The sequence below is a fragment of the Physeter macrocephalus genome, chromosome 1 (genome assembly GCF_002837175.3).
Source record: "Physeter macrocephalus isolate SW-GA chromosome 1, ASM283717v5, whole genome shotgun sequence".
NCBI classification, from domain to species: Eukaryota; Metazoa; Chordata; class Mammalia; order Artiodactyla; family Physeteridae; genus Physeter; species Physeter macrocephalus.
Genome location: NC_041214.2, coordinates 48,550,819 through 48,567,564, shown reverse-complemented (window position 1 = coordinate 48,567,564; position 16,746 = coordinate 48,550,819). Strand labels below are relative to the sequence as shown.

Here is a 16,746-nt window from a genome sequence, read left to right as displayed (position 1 = left end):
TAGGATCTTCCCAGACCGGGGCACGAACCTGTGTCCCCTGCATCGGCAGGCGGACTCTCAACCACTGCGCCACCAGGGAAGCCCTACTTTTAGTTTTACACTTGTGTCTGTGATCCATTTGGGGCTAATTTTTGTAGATAGCCCAACGTGTGAATTGAAATTCATTATTTTGCATATGGATAATGAATTGTTCTAGCACCGTTTGTTGAAAAAGTTATCCTTTTCCACTGAATTGGCCTTGTACCTTTGTCAAAAATCAGTTCTATAATATATATAATTTATATATTCAGTACAATAAAAATGGAGTGTTTATTTGTGGAATTTTGTGAAATCGGCTTTGTAGATAAGTTATAAACAGCTAAATGTTCTGAAAATTTTATCTCCTAATTACAGTCTTTCTTGGAAGTGTACCGGCTAGAAAATGAATAAAAAGCATATTCTCTTCGATTTTTTTTCCACAGGTTTTAAAATGTTAAACAAAGGACAGCATTTTAAAAATTCTATTTAAGAATTACATGCATTCTAGGTATTTAGCAAATTAATGTTGATGGTTGTAATCTTGTTAAATATTTGTGTCCTATAATTCAAGGTGGTTGATGTCACTTGGCGATATTCTTGTAAACATGAAGAGGTAATCTCCAGAAGAACTGAAATTAAAGAAGAGTTACTTCGAGAAACTATTAATACACTTAATAAGCAGGTATGTGATGGGCATTTGTCATTTTTCAGAGGACATTTGAAATATTATATAATCAAGAATAGCCAATTTTTAACCCAGTGAAGTTCTTCAAGTAGTACCATTATTTTACAATGAAAAATATGTAAATATTTAAATTAAAATTTTTGAGGACTTTTTTTAAGTATTGTGAGGTGGGGGTTTTTTTGCCTTAAATTGTCACATCTCAAAGTTCAGTGGAACAAAATTTCCATATATATACTAGTTGACATAAAAAATATGTTGCCTTATTTTTCGAAGTAATTGTGTCTTGAATAGAATTACCCACACACTTGCCCACATAGGGAAATTTCTGGAACAAGGCACAGGAAGTTGTTAACAATGAGTATTTCTGGGAAGAGGACTGGGGGGTCCAAGAGGGAAGTTTCAGCTTTGATTTTATACCCCTTTGGTAGTACTGAAATTTTTTTTACTATATATATATGCATATTATTTTTCATGATTTAAAAAACAACTAATTTTACTGCTGGCAGGCAATTAGAATAGGGCAGATCACCTTACAGTGGTTGAGATTCAGTGTTTCAGCATGTTCACCTGTTTTGAGCTCGGCTCCTTGGGCCACTTGATGATTGGCAAATGCCTGGAAGGGAGAAGAGGTGCAGTTCAGTTCACCTCAGTTTGTTTCTTCCCTTGGGATCTTAGCTTCTTCAGGTCAGGCTACCTTGGTAGCTTTGTGTTGCATTCAGACAGCTGTTGGGGTGTGTGTGTGTGTGTGTGTGTTGTTCCCTGCTGTCCTTGCCTTTCTCAGCAGGACAGTTGGTCTGACTCAGGCTAGTCTGTCACAGACAGAAACAGAAGCTGCTGCCTCTGTTTTAAACTTAAGCCAGTAAAGGGCATGGGAAGTTGGATATGGGTGTTCAGTGATTTCTTAACATAAAATTTGTAAAAGTATTTTGTTTCCACAGTGTCCTTTCTATTTTCCAAAATTACATGTATGAAAACAAAGTTGGTTACTTATTTCCAAGACCCTGTTAAAATACAAATGTCTTAATTATATTCATACTTAGAGATGGATCTCTGCATTCCCCTAATCGTTAATGACGTTTTTTTAAACGTGCATTACAGAGGCAGATATCTTTGTCAGAAAACAGAAGAAAAGAACTTCTCCAGAGGATCATTGTGGAGCTTGTTGAATTTATATCTCCCAAAAGCCCTAAGCCTGGAGAACTTGGAGGAAGGATATCTGGGTCCTTGGCGTGGAGAGTAGCCCGAGGTGAAACGGGTCCAGAGGTATTTACTTCATTACAGCCTGATAACCTTCTCACTTTACCACTTCCTGTCCTGTGCCCTTTACGTACAGAAAAACAGGTTGGCCACGACCTTTCAATGAACTTTGCAGGGTAATTATTAAAAAATGTAAACATTTGAAGAGAACCAATAATTGATTGACGTAGTATAATTACATACAAGAGTTAGCAAAGCAATAAAATGGGATTTTTCTGTTGTTACCTTACGTAAATTTCTAGGGCAGTTATGACTAAAGTACATGAAAACGCATTAATTATAAGTGTACAGCTTAACAGATTTTCACAAATTGTGGTTCCCCATGTAACCACTAACCAGAATAAGAAGTTAGACAAGCAGATGTCTGAACGACCTGGGTTCCCTTCCAGCCACTGCCTTTCACCCCTAAGAGTGACCTTTTCCTGGTTTCTAATATCATGGACTAGTTTTGCCTGTTATTGTGCTTTATGTAAATGGAATCATACAGGATGTACTCTTTTGTGGACGATTTCTGTCTCAACATTATTTAGTGAGATTCATACTTGTTGCTGTGTGTTTATAGTACATTTATTTTCATATTGTGGTATAATGTTCCACCGTGTGAATATAGTATAATTTATCCACATCACTATTGGGTATTTGGGTTGTTTCTCGATTTTGGCTTAAAATTGTGCTGCTCTGCCATTTACAATAGCCAAGACATGGAAACAACCTAAATGTCCATCAACAGATGAATGTATAAAGAAGATGTGGTACATATATACAATGGGATACTATTCAGCCATAAGAAAGAATGAAGTAATGCCATTTGCAGCAACATGGATGGACCTAGAGATTATCATACTAAGTGAAGTAAGTCAGACAAAGACAAATATGATATCACTTGTATGTGGAATCTAAAACATAATACAAATGAATCTATTTACAAAACAGAAGCAAACTCCACAGACATAGAAAACAGACCTATGGTTGCCCAAAGGGGAGAGGGGTGGGTTATAAATTAGTATGGGATTAAGAGATGCACATTACCATGTATAAAAGAGATAAACAATAAGGGTTCACTGTAGAGCACAGAAAACTATATCCAGTATCTTGTAATAACCTGTAATGGAAAATAACCTGAAAAAATATATATAGAAATAACTGAACCACTTTGCTGTACAGTTGAAATTAACGCAATATTGTGTATCAACTGTACTTCAGGTTTTTGAAACTTACGCTGCTGTGAACATACACAGACATGTTTTCAGTGAATGTGTATGCGTTTCAGATGGGTGCCTACCCGGGAGCAGAATAGCTGGATCGCAGCGGTAGTGTGAGGATGTTCGGCTTTAGCGGACGCCACCGAGCAGTTTCCCAGAGCAGTTGTGCCGGTTTACACCCTCCCCAGCAGTAAATGAGACTTTTCTATGGCTCTGCCTATAGTTGCCTGTCTGTCTTTTTCATGTTAGCATTTCTGGTGGTATATAGTAGTGATAGTATTATATTGTGGTTTTATTATTTTTTTTAGTAAGAAATTACTTTTTAAATTAATTTATTTATTTTTTGGCTGTGTTGGGTCTTCGTTTCTGTACGAGGGCTTTCTCTAGTTGTGGCAAGCGGGGGCCACTCTTCATCGCAGCATGCAGGCCTCTCACTATCACGGCACGCGGGCCTCTCACTATCACGGCCTCTCTTGTTGCAGAGTGCAGGCTCAGTAGTTGTGGCTCACAGGCCTAGTTGCTCCGCGGCATGTGGGATCTTCCCAGACCAGGGCTCGAACCCGTGTCCCCTGCATTAGCAGGCAGATTCTCAACCACTGCGCCACCAGGGAAGCCCCGAAATTACTTTTTTTCCTGGAAAACATAGTTTTTTTTAAATTTATTTTTTATTGAAGTATAATTGATTTACAATGTTGTGTTTCAGGTGTACAGCAAAGTGATTCAGTTATACGTACATATATATCTTTTTTTTTTTCCCGATTTTAAATTTGCACTTTGGTGCTGAATGATGAAGTTGAATGTCTATTCTTTAAACTTTCGTTTATTTATTTATTTTTATTTCTGGCTGCGTCAGGTCTTCGGTTGCGGCACGCAGGATCTTTCTGTTGGCGGCACACAGGCTCTTCGTTGCAGCGCGTGGGCTTCTCTAGTTGTGGCGTGTGGGTTTTCTCTCTATTGTGGCACGTGGGCTCCAGAGCACGTGGGCTCTGTAGTTTGCTGCACGCAGGCTATTGTTGAAGTGCACGGGCTCAGTAGTGGTGGCGCACAGGCTTAGTTGCCCCGCGGCATGTGGGATCTTAGTTCCCCGACCAGGGACCAAACCCACGTCCCCTGCATTGGAAAGTGGATTCTTAACCACTGGACCACCAGGGAAGTCCCATTCTTTAAAGTTTTGGATATCCTCTTTTGTGAAGTCCCGTTCAGTGCTATGAAAACTTTATAAAGTGGGAAAAATAATAGAATCTGGGTAATTCAGTGGATGAAAGTGTTTATTTCTTATTACATACTTACCTGCATCTGGTTTTGGCTAGAAATTGTTGTTGCTCTGAGTACTATTATATAGTCAAACTTATTTGAAGACATTATCACTTGATTAATCTCCCAAAATTAAATAATGAACGATGGAAATGTAATTTCTAGAGTTAGGGGCTAGCATTAAAGCAGTGTGCTCTGTAATGGACATTAAGTACAATAGACTGTCCTTTGCTCTTAGGGAGCTTAAAGTTGACTCACTAGAAGGAATTTAATATAAACATCTAAAAAGATAAGCAATGAAAAATGCTTGAAAAGAAAATAATCCATCACAGTAGCAGTATCAAACAGTTCCACACAAAGTTTTATATCTACTTTTTCTAAATTTGCCATTGTTACACCTCATTTCTCTAATAAAGGAATATGTCCCGAAGGGGAGAATTATCTCTAGTAAACTTTGTTTACTTTTAAATTTATCCCATCATCTTTAGCTGGCAATTAGAAGTGTTGGTTCAGCCATAGAATTACAAGATCTAATTTCAACAAATAATGCAGATCACTGCTGATGCAGTGCAAGTTACAAGTCTAAATCTAAATAAAGCCAATTGAAAAGAGCTAATGTAATTCACAGCTGTGTTCAGTTTAAAATGGGGGTATTTAGGTCTTCACTTCTTTTTCTTTTTGTGGATGAGTGCGCTTCCTCTTGCATGGCATATACATTGATTAAACTTTAAAAATATGAATTGGGTCCTATGTCCGGATTGTTTTCCCTGATGAACATTTTTTAAATTTCTCAATTATTGGAGACCATATTAGAGCCGTGGATTTAAAAAATCATTTTCCTCTTTACAAATAGATGTTTGTTTTAAAAGTCCTAAAAAATTAGGGAACTGTATCTTGAAATCGGTTGGAAAGAGAAGGAAACATTGATGATATTTTCATAAAGAGAAGTTTTGTCTTAATCTTATAGTTTAAAGAAATTATGAAATATTAATGATATATTCAGTAACATATTTTTCTTTTCCCTTTGGTAATTAGTTATCCTTGGTAAAATAGTAGACAATGCTACTTTAATATTTTAATTCCATCTGGTTTGTGTCAGCACTCTGAAATATCTTTGATAGAGAAGAAAAGAATTGAGAAGTATTGTTACGTGCTTGTTTTAAAGTGTAGTATACTAATTGATAGTTAGAAAATCACCTTCTAAAAATAATAAACTGCTTTTTTTTTTTTTTTTTTTTTTTTTTTTACCTTATCCAGGTTCTGCTAGGGAATTATCTTCTTGTTTATACATTTATAAATATTTTTCTCTTTCCATCTCTAAGATGTTTTATATTCTACTTAATGATCATCGTACATTTGAAGTTTTTACATCGTATACTACCTAGTTCCCAATGTTTAACAGGAAAGCATCACCTACTATCTTGATTGATTAGTAAATTGATTAGTTAGAAGCAAGACTAGAGCAGTGGTTCTCGATGGTGGATGATTGCCTTCCAGGAGACATTTGTAATGTCCGGGGACATTTTGGGGGTTCCAGCTATGAGGGGCAGTACCACTGGCCTCTGGTGGGTGAGGCCAGGGATGCTGCCGAGCAACCTGCAGTGCACAGGGCAGCCCAGCCCCGCACACCACACGCTGCTGTGCTCACGTCTGAGGGGGAGGGGACGTTGTGTCGGTGCCACAGACAGGCACAGGACAAATACATCATCTTCCTCAAACCTGAGATTCAACCGGTGATTTCAGGCGACTGTTTTACATTAAAATAAACATTTATTTTGTAATAGAATGCAAAATTTGCCTGGAATTTTAAGGTGAAACAAGAGTTTTTGTAGCAATTTCACATGTGCGGAAGATTGTTTCCAGCTATACCTCCCAGGCACTGTCCTCGCTTCGAGCATCAGGAAAGGACCTTGGTGAACCGGCTTTAGGCTGAGGCCTGAAGGATGAGAAAGAATCATGTAGCTGGAGAGTAGAAGGAACAGCATTCCAGACGGAGGGAACAGCATGTGTCACGGCCCCGTGGCAGGAAGCAGCTGGGCCTTTGTGAGGAACTAAAGAAGAAGTAACACGGTGCGGGTGAAGAGACCGCAGAGAAGGGTGCCGTGGGATCTGGTTGGAGAAGGGGCAGAGGACAAGCCATGTGGGCCCTGGTAGCCTTGGTAGAGGCGTGGTGTTACTGTGCAGTGAGAGGCCAGTGGGGCCAGTTAAGCAGGATGGTGAAGGACTTCCTGGGGGGTCCAGTGGTTGAGGCTCCGCACTTCCACTGCAGGGGCTGTGGGTTCAATCCCTGGTCGGGGAACTGAGGTCCCCCATGCCACGTGGTGCAGCCAAAAAAAAAAAAAGAAAGTGATATGTCCCAATTTACATTTTTAACAATCACATTGATGACTGTGTGGAGAGGTAAGAGTTGAAAGCTGGGAAATCAGCTGTAGGAGAGGATTGCAGCATCTAGTTAAGACATGGTGGTGGTGGAAATGAAGTCATGTTGACACAAAATCCGAAAAGTTAAGTCAGCTACAGTTTATATTTCTTGTTTTCTGTCTAGTAATGTTTGGTGCTACGTCAGCATCATACTGTTCATATTTAATCTGTAACATATTTTCCAGATTTTCCAATGGCACCAGTTTTTCGTTTTCAAGTTGAAGGAATCTCTTAACCACTATCCATAGCAGTACCTCTCTATGGATCTGTTTTCTATTATGTTGAAAAACTAATTCTGCTTTCTTTTTAAGAGTAAAGAAACCCTGTTCATCCCCTCTGAAAATGAGAAGATTTCTAAACAGCTCCACCTTTGCTATAATATAGTAAAAAATCATTATGTCCGCATTTCAAGTAATAACCAAACCATTTCTGGATGGGAGAATGGTGTGTGGAGAATGGAATCCATATTCAGAAAAGTTGAAACAGACTGGAACATGGTAACGTAATGCATGAAGCTGTTTAAAACTTCAGTCGTTGTTTAAACAAATATAGATTAGCTTCATTTTTCAGCTGTGCATAATGTGAAAACGGATATCAAAATTACTTTTAGTAATCCTTAAAGTTGTAAAAGAAGATCCTGCTCTCAGTGTTTAATGAAATGTCCATTCGAAACCTGTGTGTTTATATCAAGAAAGTATCCATTTTCATCAAAGAGGCCGAATTTAATTCTTTCATGGGGAAAAATAATCAAGTGTATGACCAACTCATGTGACTAGTTTTTGCATGAATATGTAGAGTATGTTGTTATCCACTTCCTTCACAGATGTGTATTGATTGCCTGCTACGGGCAAGCTCTTAGGGACTGTAATCCATTTAGTCCAAAGTCCCAAGAGCTAACCATCTAACACGCTTCTGTTTCATAAGAATGTGGATGATTGAGCAGCAATATTGGTTATTTCTTCTCTGTTTCCTAAAAATAAAGGGAGAAATGGTTGGTGGGACTGTAGTAGTTCATTATACCAACTTGTACATTGTTGTTACTTGTTGTCTGGAATAAGAGGCTTTGCTTTTTAGACTGCCCTCCCCCTTAGGCACACACCAAAAATAAGCTCAGAGCAACTCACATGACCTCAGTAGGTCTGACCATATTATTGATAGGTTTCACTGGAGTGAATGAGCTTATAGGCAGCTTTAACTTGCCACCTGAAAAGTGAGAAGCTGTTCACTTGTAAGACATAGTGAATAGATTTAGCAGGTGAGTCACAGATGAACAGCTGCTGGTGTTTATGAGCATCTACTAAATGCTTATCACTGTACCAGCCATTAATCAGAGTACAGAGGACATACAAAGATAAGGTCCCTGCTTTCTTCTACCCCCCCCCACCTCCCCCATAGGTTTTTGTTCTAAACTTACCTTGGTGCTTATTTTGACCATCTTTTTGTATTAAGCCAAGAATGATTTGTAGCCTCATTGAGATTGTAGATGGAGGAATTCTCTTCTTTAGTTAAGGAAGGGCATAAAATATAGTACAAGATAAAATTTAAAACTTCAAGATATGTGTATCTGTAATTGGCTCTTCTCGCTGATGAGAGAGGATGAGCTTCTTCTGGAAAACCATCCTTACCTGAAGAATTGCTCTGAACAGAAAGCAGGAGAGGACAGACATGGCGTTTACCCAAGGACTAGCGTGTGCTGAACTGGAGACAAGGCATGCCTCCCGCCCTGACCACAGGCCTGGTGGAGAAAACAGCACAGTGCCGAGGAGCAGGGCTAGTGTGTGGCATGCTCCCGTCCTGCTCCCGCGTTTGCTCATCGGCACACGCGCACCGAGTGCCTGCTGTTCCTGGCACGGCTCTCACCGCGAGGACGTGCAGGTGAAGGTGCCACCGGTGTCGGCCCTCACAGTCCAGGAAGCTTGAGCAGCCACGACGCAGAGCGCTGTAACAAGGACGCCATCGCGTTGCCATGGGGACTGCGGGAGGCTGGCTGAGCGCCACGGCGCGGGCGCCTCTGGGACTGCGCGTGGAAAGTGGAGTAGGTGCACTCGAGGCAGGGCTGGAGCGTGCAGGGCAGGGCTCGCTTCCAGACCTCTGAGTAGACGGTCGTGGCCGGAGCCGGCGTGTTTTGTGAGAAGGCTTTACGTAAGGCAAGTGAGGTGTGAGGGCCATTAAGTACGAAACAAGAGCCTACTGAAGCAAAGTTTGTGCCTTCGTGTGCTTTTACGAGGGGCGCCATTTTTCAAAAAGCTGAAAGAATCCGTTTCCGGTTAAAATACTTATTACTAAATGAAGAAGAATGCTGGAATTGTAACTGCGCTTGTAGAGACTAATCACTCCGAAGTCATATGTCGCCATTAAAACGTGAATTTTTCGCCTAAATCAACCTCTGTCGTTCTGTTCGAGGGCGCCCCCAGCTAGGGCTTCTCTAACTCGGCTAAAACTAGAGGCTTATTCCACTCAGTAATCGCCACGCTGGAGCCACGGCAGGTCCCGTGCAGCCCGTCTGTGGGTGATTAGAACAGAACCTTACGCTCTCACAGTGGCAGCCTCCCGGGAGCACACAGACTCTCTGAATTTTACTCCTTAGGAAAGACAGTGTTCAGTGGTGTCTGGATTTGAAAGGAACATAAATAAAAAGCTCAATCAAGAGTCTGCTTTTTAGGAGGCAAGTAATAACACCCTGATAAAAGTGATGTTAGTGGCTTCCTGACTAGTCTCCCTGCATTGCCCTGGTCCCTTCAAAGATGTTTTTCTGGCTACAGCCTGGAGAACGTTTTCAGAACCCCTTTCGTTACTGAGTGCTCTCAGGGTGAGAAGCAACTCCGGTCTCTTGAGTCTGGCCCTCGCCTTGCACCACCAGGCTGCCCCCTGGCTCTCCCTGCCCCCCTCCCCGCGGAACCTCGTTTCTTTCCTTTCTGTGGGACTAACTTATTCTTACCCTTAGGACCTGCGTAAGCCTCATTCTGCCCAGTCCCGGCCAGCTGGTTCCTTTTACCCTGTATTGACTCGTGGCATCATGCCCCTCCCCTTCCTGAAGTTTATTCTACGCACGTATGTGAGAACAGATTGTCTCTCTCCTACCGGACTGTAAACATTGCCCGGGCAGAGACCTTGTCTTTTCCTACTCACTTCTGTGCTCTCAGTATTCACATGTCTAGCATAGTGCCTGATACGTAACAAATGTTTAATAATAAAGACAGTGGATTTGAGAACGAGCGCTTGAGTGTGTACGGCATAAATTCTGCGGCACCCGAGGGCCACGTCGAGCACCGCAGGAGCTGTGTTCATTCCGACTGTGCCCCTTGGATGTTCCTCAGTACTTTGCAGTTTTGAGCAGCTTTGTCATTCTCAGTGCCACGAGAGTCAAACGTTAGCCCTTTCGGGCGCACGGCGTGATGTCAGGAATTGACCCCCTCAGCCGTTCGGCAGACGTGCGCCCTTTCATACTCTGTGCTCGGCACCTAGGGCCTAGTGGTGCGTTAGGAGGCTCACCCAAGGTGAGCAAGGCCTGTGTAGGAGGAAGACACGTGGGCCAGCTGTTTCGGTTAGCAAGGTGGGCGCTGGAAGGACGTGGGCCCGTGTGTGACACACGAGGAAGAGCCGCTGCACCTCATGCCGGAGCCTTGCAGAAGAAGTGATATCCGAGGGGGCGGCAGAGGGGAGTTTCTCAGAAAGAGGCATGAGAAACAGTGTCCACACGCACGGAAGCGAGAAACACCTGCACCTGCAGGGAAGAGGAAGCCGTCAGGACGCGGGGAGAACAGCGGGGAGTACGGCTGGACGGGGGAGCGGTTGTCAGGCCCCAGGGACCTCGATGACCTTGCACTTATGCAATAGGAAACCTTTCAGGAGTTCAGGCAAAGGAGGACCATCATCACACTGACCATCCAGAGGCTGCAGATGGGATAAGTAGGAAGCATTGTCTGGAAAGATGTAAATACAGTGGGAACTGACAGTGTTCACGTTGGGCCTCAGTTGAAAAATTGGAATAACCAAAAATAAGATTCATGAACAAGAGCAGCTTACTGGCATTCGATGAGGGTTTCTTGAAATACAGCTGCTCTGCGGGAGATCTGTAGGAATGACTGACTGCACCGGGAGCTCAGAGTTCATCTTAGCAGCCGCAGCAGAATGATGATTTTAAGCGTGTACTAAAGAGCAGCTTCAAACAGCGCAGTGCGAACTGAACCTCCAGGAAACCGTAACAGCCGGCTGACCCGCCTGGCATGTTTCTCATGTAATGAGAAAATCTTTAAGTGCAGATCTTCCCAAGAATCTGAAATACAGAAAGAAGCTGATGTGCAGATTATTCACAATCTTGAGAGCAGTGGTCGCAGCCACAGCCCGCAGGAGCAGTCTTAGCAGGGTGCATATGGCAAGCAGTATAACTTAGATCTGAAGCCACAGATGCACCGGTCTCGTTCCTCCCCACAGGTTGTGCGTGATGTGCTTTCATTGTCTACAGGTGCCAGACGGGCCAGGGTGGATCACGTACAAATTTAAAAAGCCAACAGGCAAAACATTTGTTGAAGGTAAATCAAGAAGTTCGGAGCGATCGACAGTTCAAAAATGCTTTGTTTTCCCCTTTAGAACAAACAGTTGCCTGTTTGAGAGGTTGTAAAGTATTTTTTTCTCCTAAATGATAATTACCAGTTCTATTGGTTTTACACCTAGACAGGACCACAGTTGGAGGTTTATGTAAATCCTGTTGTTTTGGTACATTTCAAAGTGCCAAACTGAGTATACATAGTATACTATGGAACTGGGTATACATAGTGTACTCAGTACCATAGTAACATCCTACAGTCTCAAAAATGCTGAGTTAAATAAGTTGGTTAAAGTGCTACAGACAGAATATGTTGCATCCAAAAGATGACATGAATTTTCAATATAAATAGGGTCTGCTTTATCTCCATACGCTGTTTCTTTAGCCTAAGAGAACTTTTATTTGCTCACAGTGTGTTTAAAGGTTTATTTAAGCATCTAAGAATTCAATGAATTCCACCTTATCCTTTAACGTTTTAGAGTTGTAAAAACTGATGCCTTCAGGACTCAAAAATATAAGTCTTAGAAAAAGCAATTTTCAGACATGTTCAACAGCCATTATAAGCCTTCTGTGACAGTTAAAAACAGTTCTAATTAGATTGTCTTCACTTTCAGCTGTGATCAGGTATTACTTTTCCATGTGTACCTGTAAGACTTTTCTGTCATGTCTTAAAATTGGAAGCTTTAAGAAAGAAGAAGAGGGCTTCCCTGGTGGCGCAGTGGTTGAGAGTCCGCCTGCCGATGCAGGGGACACGGGTTCGTGCCCCGGTCCAGGAAGATCCCACATGCCGCGGAGCGGCTGGGCCTGTGAGCCATGGCCACTGAGCCTGCGCGTCCGGAGCCTGTGCTCCGCAACGGGAGAGGCCACAACAGTGAGAGGCCCGCGTACCGCAAAAAAAAAAAAAAAAAAAAAGAAAAGAAAAGAAAGAAGAAGGAAAAAAAAAAATTTGGCCCAGACTCACATGATATAATTAAGGAAGTTCTTGAGGGTAAACTAGAACTTTGAAGTTAGCTTGACTTCAGCCTATCGTGTTTTATATGCCCACACTTTTAGGGGGGCATTTGAAGCCACTGAGCTCTGAAAACACACAAGACACAGAAGACATGTATTGAGACATAAATATATTTGCCCCCTGTCTTTCAGTTTCTTCCCACCACCTGTCTTCCAGTGACCCCTCTGTTTGGCTCTTCTTTTCCAGGTAGCCCCTTTTACTAGCCTCTCCTTTGGAGGAGTAATTACATTATGGATAATCCCTAAGTGCCCAGGAGTTTAGTGTTGGTGAGACTAACAGCTCACTGGCAGCTTTGCTGCAGCCCTGAGCCCAGGCTCTCCATGCACACAGCTCTCGGGGGAGCGCGCAGTAAGCACACACGCATCCAAGGTGCTAGAGTGAGGTACCCGGGACCCGAGAGGGGCAGGCAACGGTGCAGATAGCTGGGATGGCTGTGCAAAACAGCAGCAGGCGGTTTATGTGTTTCTGGTCTAAGGAGTTTTAAGTCATCTTCCTTGGAGAGTGATTGTTTAATGGTTTCATTGTCTCCAGCTCACTGATTCTAAAAACTCAAATTAGCCAGCATATTTAACCTGGAAGAAAACTAGCTAGAGGTTGCCGAGTAGAATAGCATATCAATAGCATGCTAGCAGTGACTGATGTTTTACCTGATGGCTGAGGACTAGAACAGTAAGGAATTGGACATTTCCATGGCAGGTGTGTTTCATGTGGTACTGCCAGCTATTTGCCCCTAAGAAGTAGATTAGCTGTTTCTGAAAGAATGTATGTGTGTGCGTGTGCAAGTTTCTAGTACTTAAATACTGTTTATTAAACCCATAAATCCAGAGCCTGTGCCCCCAGAGCATTTATGATTTGGTTAAGTAAGATAATACAAGTACACCTGAAATAAAACAGTTATATTTGGGTCACGGAGTATTGGCAGTTCAAGGCGGGGTGCACTTGTGGAGGACCATGAAAACTGCGAGTTTGGATGTCATGCAAGAGGCAGGCACTTGCTGTATGTTCTAGACCAGCAAATGGTAGGAGGCAGTGAGATGTTAAAAACATTAATTAGGCAGTTTGCAGAAAGATGAGTGTAACGTCATGACCGAAGTGATACGTGCAGTATCCATGAGGAAAGGGTTTTTTTTTTTTTTTTTTCAAGACTTATTTCAAAGAAATGCATGGATTATTGTGGGAGTTTGGACATTCGGGATAAATGAGTAAAGAGTCAGGTTCTCAGGGGTTAAAGCCTGGGTGAGTGGGCCAGGGTTGTGGACGTTCAGTTTTCATGTCAGCACATGTGAAGAGTGTGGATGAAACTGAAGGCAGCTGGACTGGAGGCAGCGGTCGGTCTGGACGTCTTAGAGAGGACATTGACTGTGGTCACAGCGTTGATGGTGAAGACCTGGGGAGCATCCTGTTTAGAGAGGCTTGCAGGGAGCATGGACTTTTAGCCTTGTAAACCATTCCCGTTGCTTAGCAGTGACTGAGGTACTTGCTTGATTTAGAGGATATGGCCCATCTCATTCTAGGAAAGCTTATCTGAAAATCCAGGCTTAGAAAAGAAGATACACTAAGGAATAATTGCATTTAAAAAGACTCTTCATTTTCAGCAGGATTCATCATAAAGTTCATTTTAAATAGCTGGACTGGGGACTTCCTTGGTGGTGAAGTGGTTAAGAATCCGCCTGCCAATGCAGGGGACACAGGTTCGAGCCCTGGTCCGGGAAGATCCCACATGCCACGGAGCAACTAGGCCCGTGAGCCACAACTACTGAGCCTGTGCTTTAGAGCCTGCGAGCCACAACTACTGAGCCTGCATGCTGCAACTGCTGAAGCCCGTGCGCCTAGAGGCCGTGTTCCGCAACGAGAAGCCACCACAATGAGAAGCCCGCGCACCGCAACAAAGAATAGCCCCCACTGGACGCAGCCACAGAAAACCCACGTGCAGCAGCAAAGACCCAATGCAGCCAAAAATAAATAAACAAATAAATAAATAATAAATAGCTGGAGTTGGTAATTTAAAAGAGAATACGATTTACCAAAATTTGGTTAGCATGCAACCTTAGGGCTGTACTTACTGAGGCACCTGTATTCAAATAATACCTTTCATCCATAGCAAAAGATGCTATCGCAAAGATTGCTAATAAAATGAAAAATCGTTAGCAGTAAAAATCTTTTCATTGGGGAAAAGTTATGTTTTAAATTACCATTCGTGCATAGTTCCTGTGGCAGTAAGACTTTGACTATATGTGTTTTTCTACACTGTTTGATTATCTCTGACAGTTCCTTTTCTCCCTCCTACTTTATAGGTGTATTTAACCCGAAAGGAAGGATCGTCTTATGCTTACATTTCCTGGAAGTTTGAATGTGGGTCAGTTGGCCTCAACGTAGATAGCATTTCCATTAGGACAAGTAGCCAGACTTTTGAGACAGGAACAGTACAGTGGAAATTGAGATCTGATACAGCACAAGTAGAGCTGGCGGGCGGTAAGCATTTGACTGGAGAAGTAGTCGTGAAGTGTGTGTTCAGCACTCTGAAGAGTGAGTGTGCTTATCTGAGATGTAGTTAAGAGTCTTCCTTAGCCTAGAGTTATTCGTACTGTTGCAGTAAAAAAAAAAAAAAAAAAAAAAAAATTTAAGTTAAAACCTGTAGTTTAACCTCATTATTAATAGTAGGGCTGATGTTTTTTATTGTGAAACACAAATGGAAGGAGAAAACATTGTTTCTTTTTTCAGAGGACACATTTCCTCCATAAAGAATCATTTGTATTTATTTCTTGAGGGTTGATTTTTACCTATAAGGCAGGTATATCAAATGCATTCCGAAACTACCTCTTTATGTTCTTACCAAAAGCAAAGTGTTCATTTTTTTTTTTCCTCCAACAGATAAAATTCTTCGCTCCTATCATGATTTTTCTGGTGCCACTGAAGTTATTTTGGAAGCAGAATTAAGCAGAGGAGATGGTGGTGTTGCTTGGCAACACACCCAGCTGTTTAGACAAAGCTTAAATGACCCTGAAGAAAATTGTTTGGAGATAATTATAAAATTCAGTGACCTTTGAGAACCTGAACATTATAGAAAAGCTGGCAATAATCAAGGACATAGCATGTTCTAAAGTAGTCTGTTGGTTCTGTGCATGCTTAGATAGCAGTGTTCTACCCCCTGCTAGCATATTTCCTTGTTGGCTATCCATGTGTTAACCCTCATGAAAATGTATCTTTTTACTGTGGACCCTAATGAAACCTTGAATTAAAAGCTTCCTTCCATATGTGACTGATTTGGAGTGAAATCTTAACTGCCCCACTATGAGATTTTAACCTAAAAATTATAAGTATGGTTTTAAAAGTAAAATGAAGGTATTTGTGATTAAATGCTATTCATGATTATGATGAAATCTTAAGCTAATAATAGTAATTTGACAGTTTCTGATCAGGCATTAATTTCTCCATAAGTAATTGAAATAGATTTCCTAAGATTTTTTAATTTTTAATAAACGTGAAAGTGTAGTATTTCATAAGTTATAGAGCATGAAAATTTTTATGATTGTAAATATGTAGGCATTTAAAAAATAAAATGAATTATTTTGCGTTATATCTTTTTAGTGATTACTTTGGCTAAATAAAAATCATAAGTATGCTAAACATTGAAAACCACTTGAATAGACAAGAATTATGAAAACGGTTAACACTGCATAAATTCAAAGATACATTATAAATCCATAATATGTGGACACTGCTGAAAATGCTTTACTTTTGAGTTTACTTTTGAGTATTTTTATCTACCTCATTGAATAAAATGTTTATTCTTGACTTTGAAACTGTGTAACTGGGATTATTCAGTGTGTATATACTGTATCAAGAGTTTTGTGTGTGTGTGTTCCATGTAACCTCTCCAGTTAAACTTAGTGGCTATTTATGAAGTGTTTGTGTGCACCGCGAGGGATGCGGTGACGAAGACGACCACGGCCCCGCTCCCTAAATGCCTTTTGTCACGTTCTGCAGAGCGAGTTCTCAGCTCTCCCAGCCAGAAAAGTACGTTCTCAGACATTCTCACCCTGTGCAACTCACTAGCATCTTTACATGCGTTGTGAAATATGTACTGGAATTCTGAAACAAAGGTCTTATGGTTTTTTTTGTGGTACACGGGCCTCTCACCGCTGCGGCCTCTCCCGCCGCGGAGCGCGCAGGCCCAGTGGCCACGGCTCACGGGCCCAGCCGCTCCGCGGCACGTGGGATCCTCCCGGACCGGGGCACGAACCCGCGCCTCCTGCATCGGCAGGCGGACTCCCGACCACTGCGCCACCAGGGAAGCCCTTATGTTTTCTTTTAATCGTAGTCCAACTCTGCCGAGGATCACCTTCTTGCT

The 16,746-nt window shown here is 42.0% G+C and overlaps 1 protein-coding gene across 3 annotated transcripts in view; it reads left to right on the top strand.

The window, feature by feature from the left end:
• NGLY1 (N-glycanase 1) overlaps positions 1-16,139 on the top strand; it is a 74,958-nt gene extending 58,819 nt beyond the window's left edge. Inside the window, exons 8-12 of one of the 3 annotated variants that reach the window (XM_024115193.3) lie at positions 590-700; positions 1,802-1,966; positions 7,149-7,334; positions 14,690-14,867; positions 15,267-16,136. In XM_024115193.3, the coding sequence (XP_023970961.1) occupies positions 590-700; positions 1,802-1,966; positions 7,149-7,334; positions 14,690-14,867; positions 15,267-15,442 (816 nt within the window). In that variant the 3' untranslated portion in view covers positions 15,443-16,136. Of the gene's footprint in view, positions 1-589; positions 701-1,801; positions 1,967-7,148; positions 7,335-14,689; positions 14,868-15,266 lie in introns of all 3 variants that reach the window. The other 2 variants (XM_024115194.3, XM_055080525.1) reach the window with 2 other exon arrangements.
• Positions 16,140-16,746: the final 607 nt, after the last annotated feature.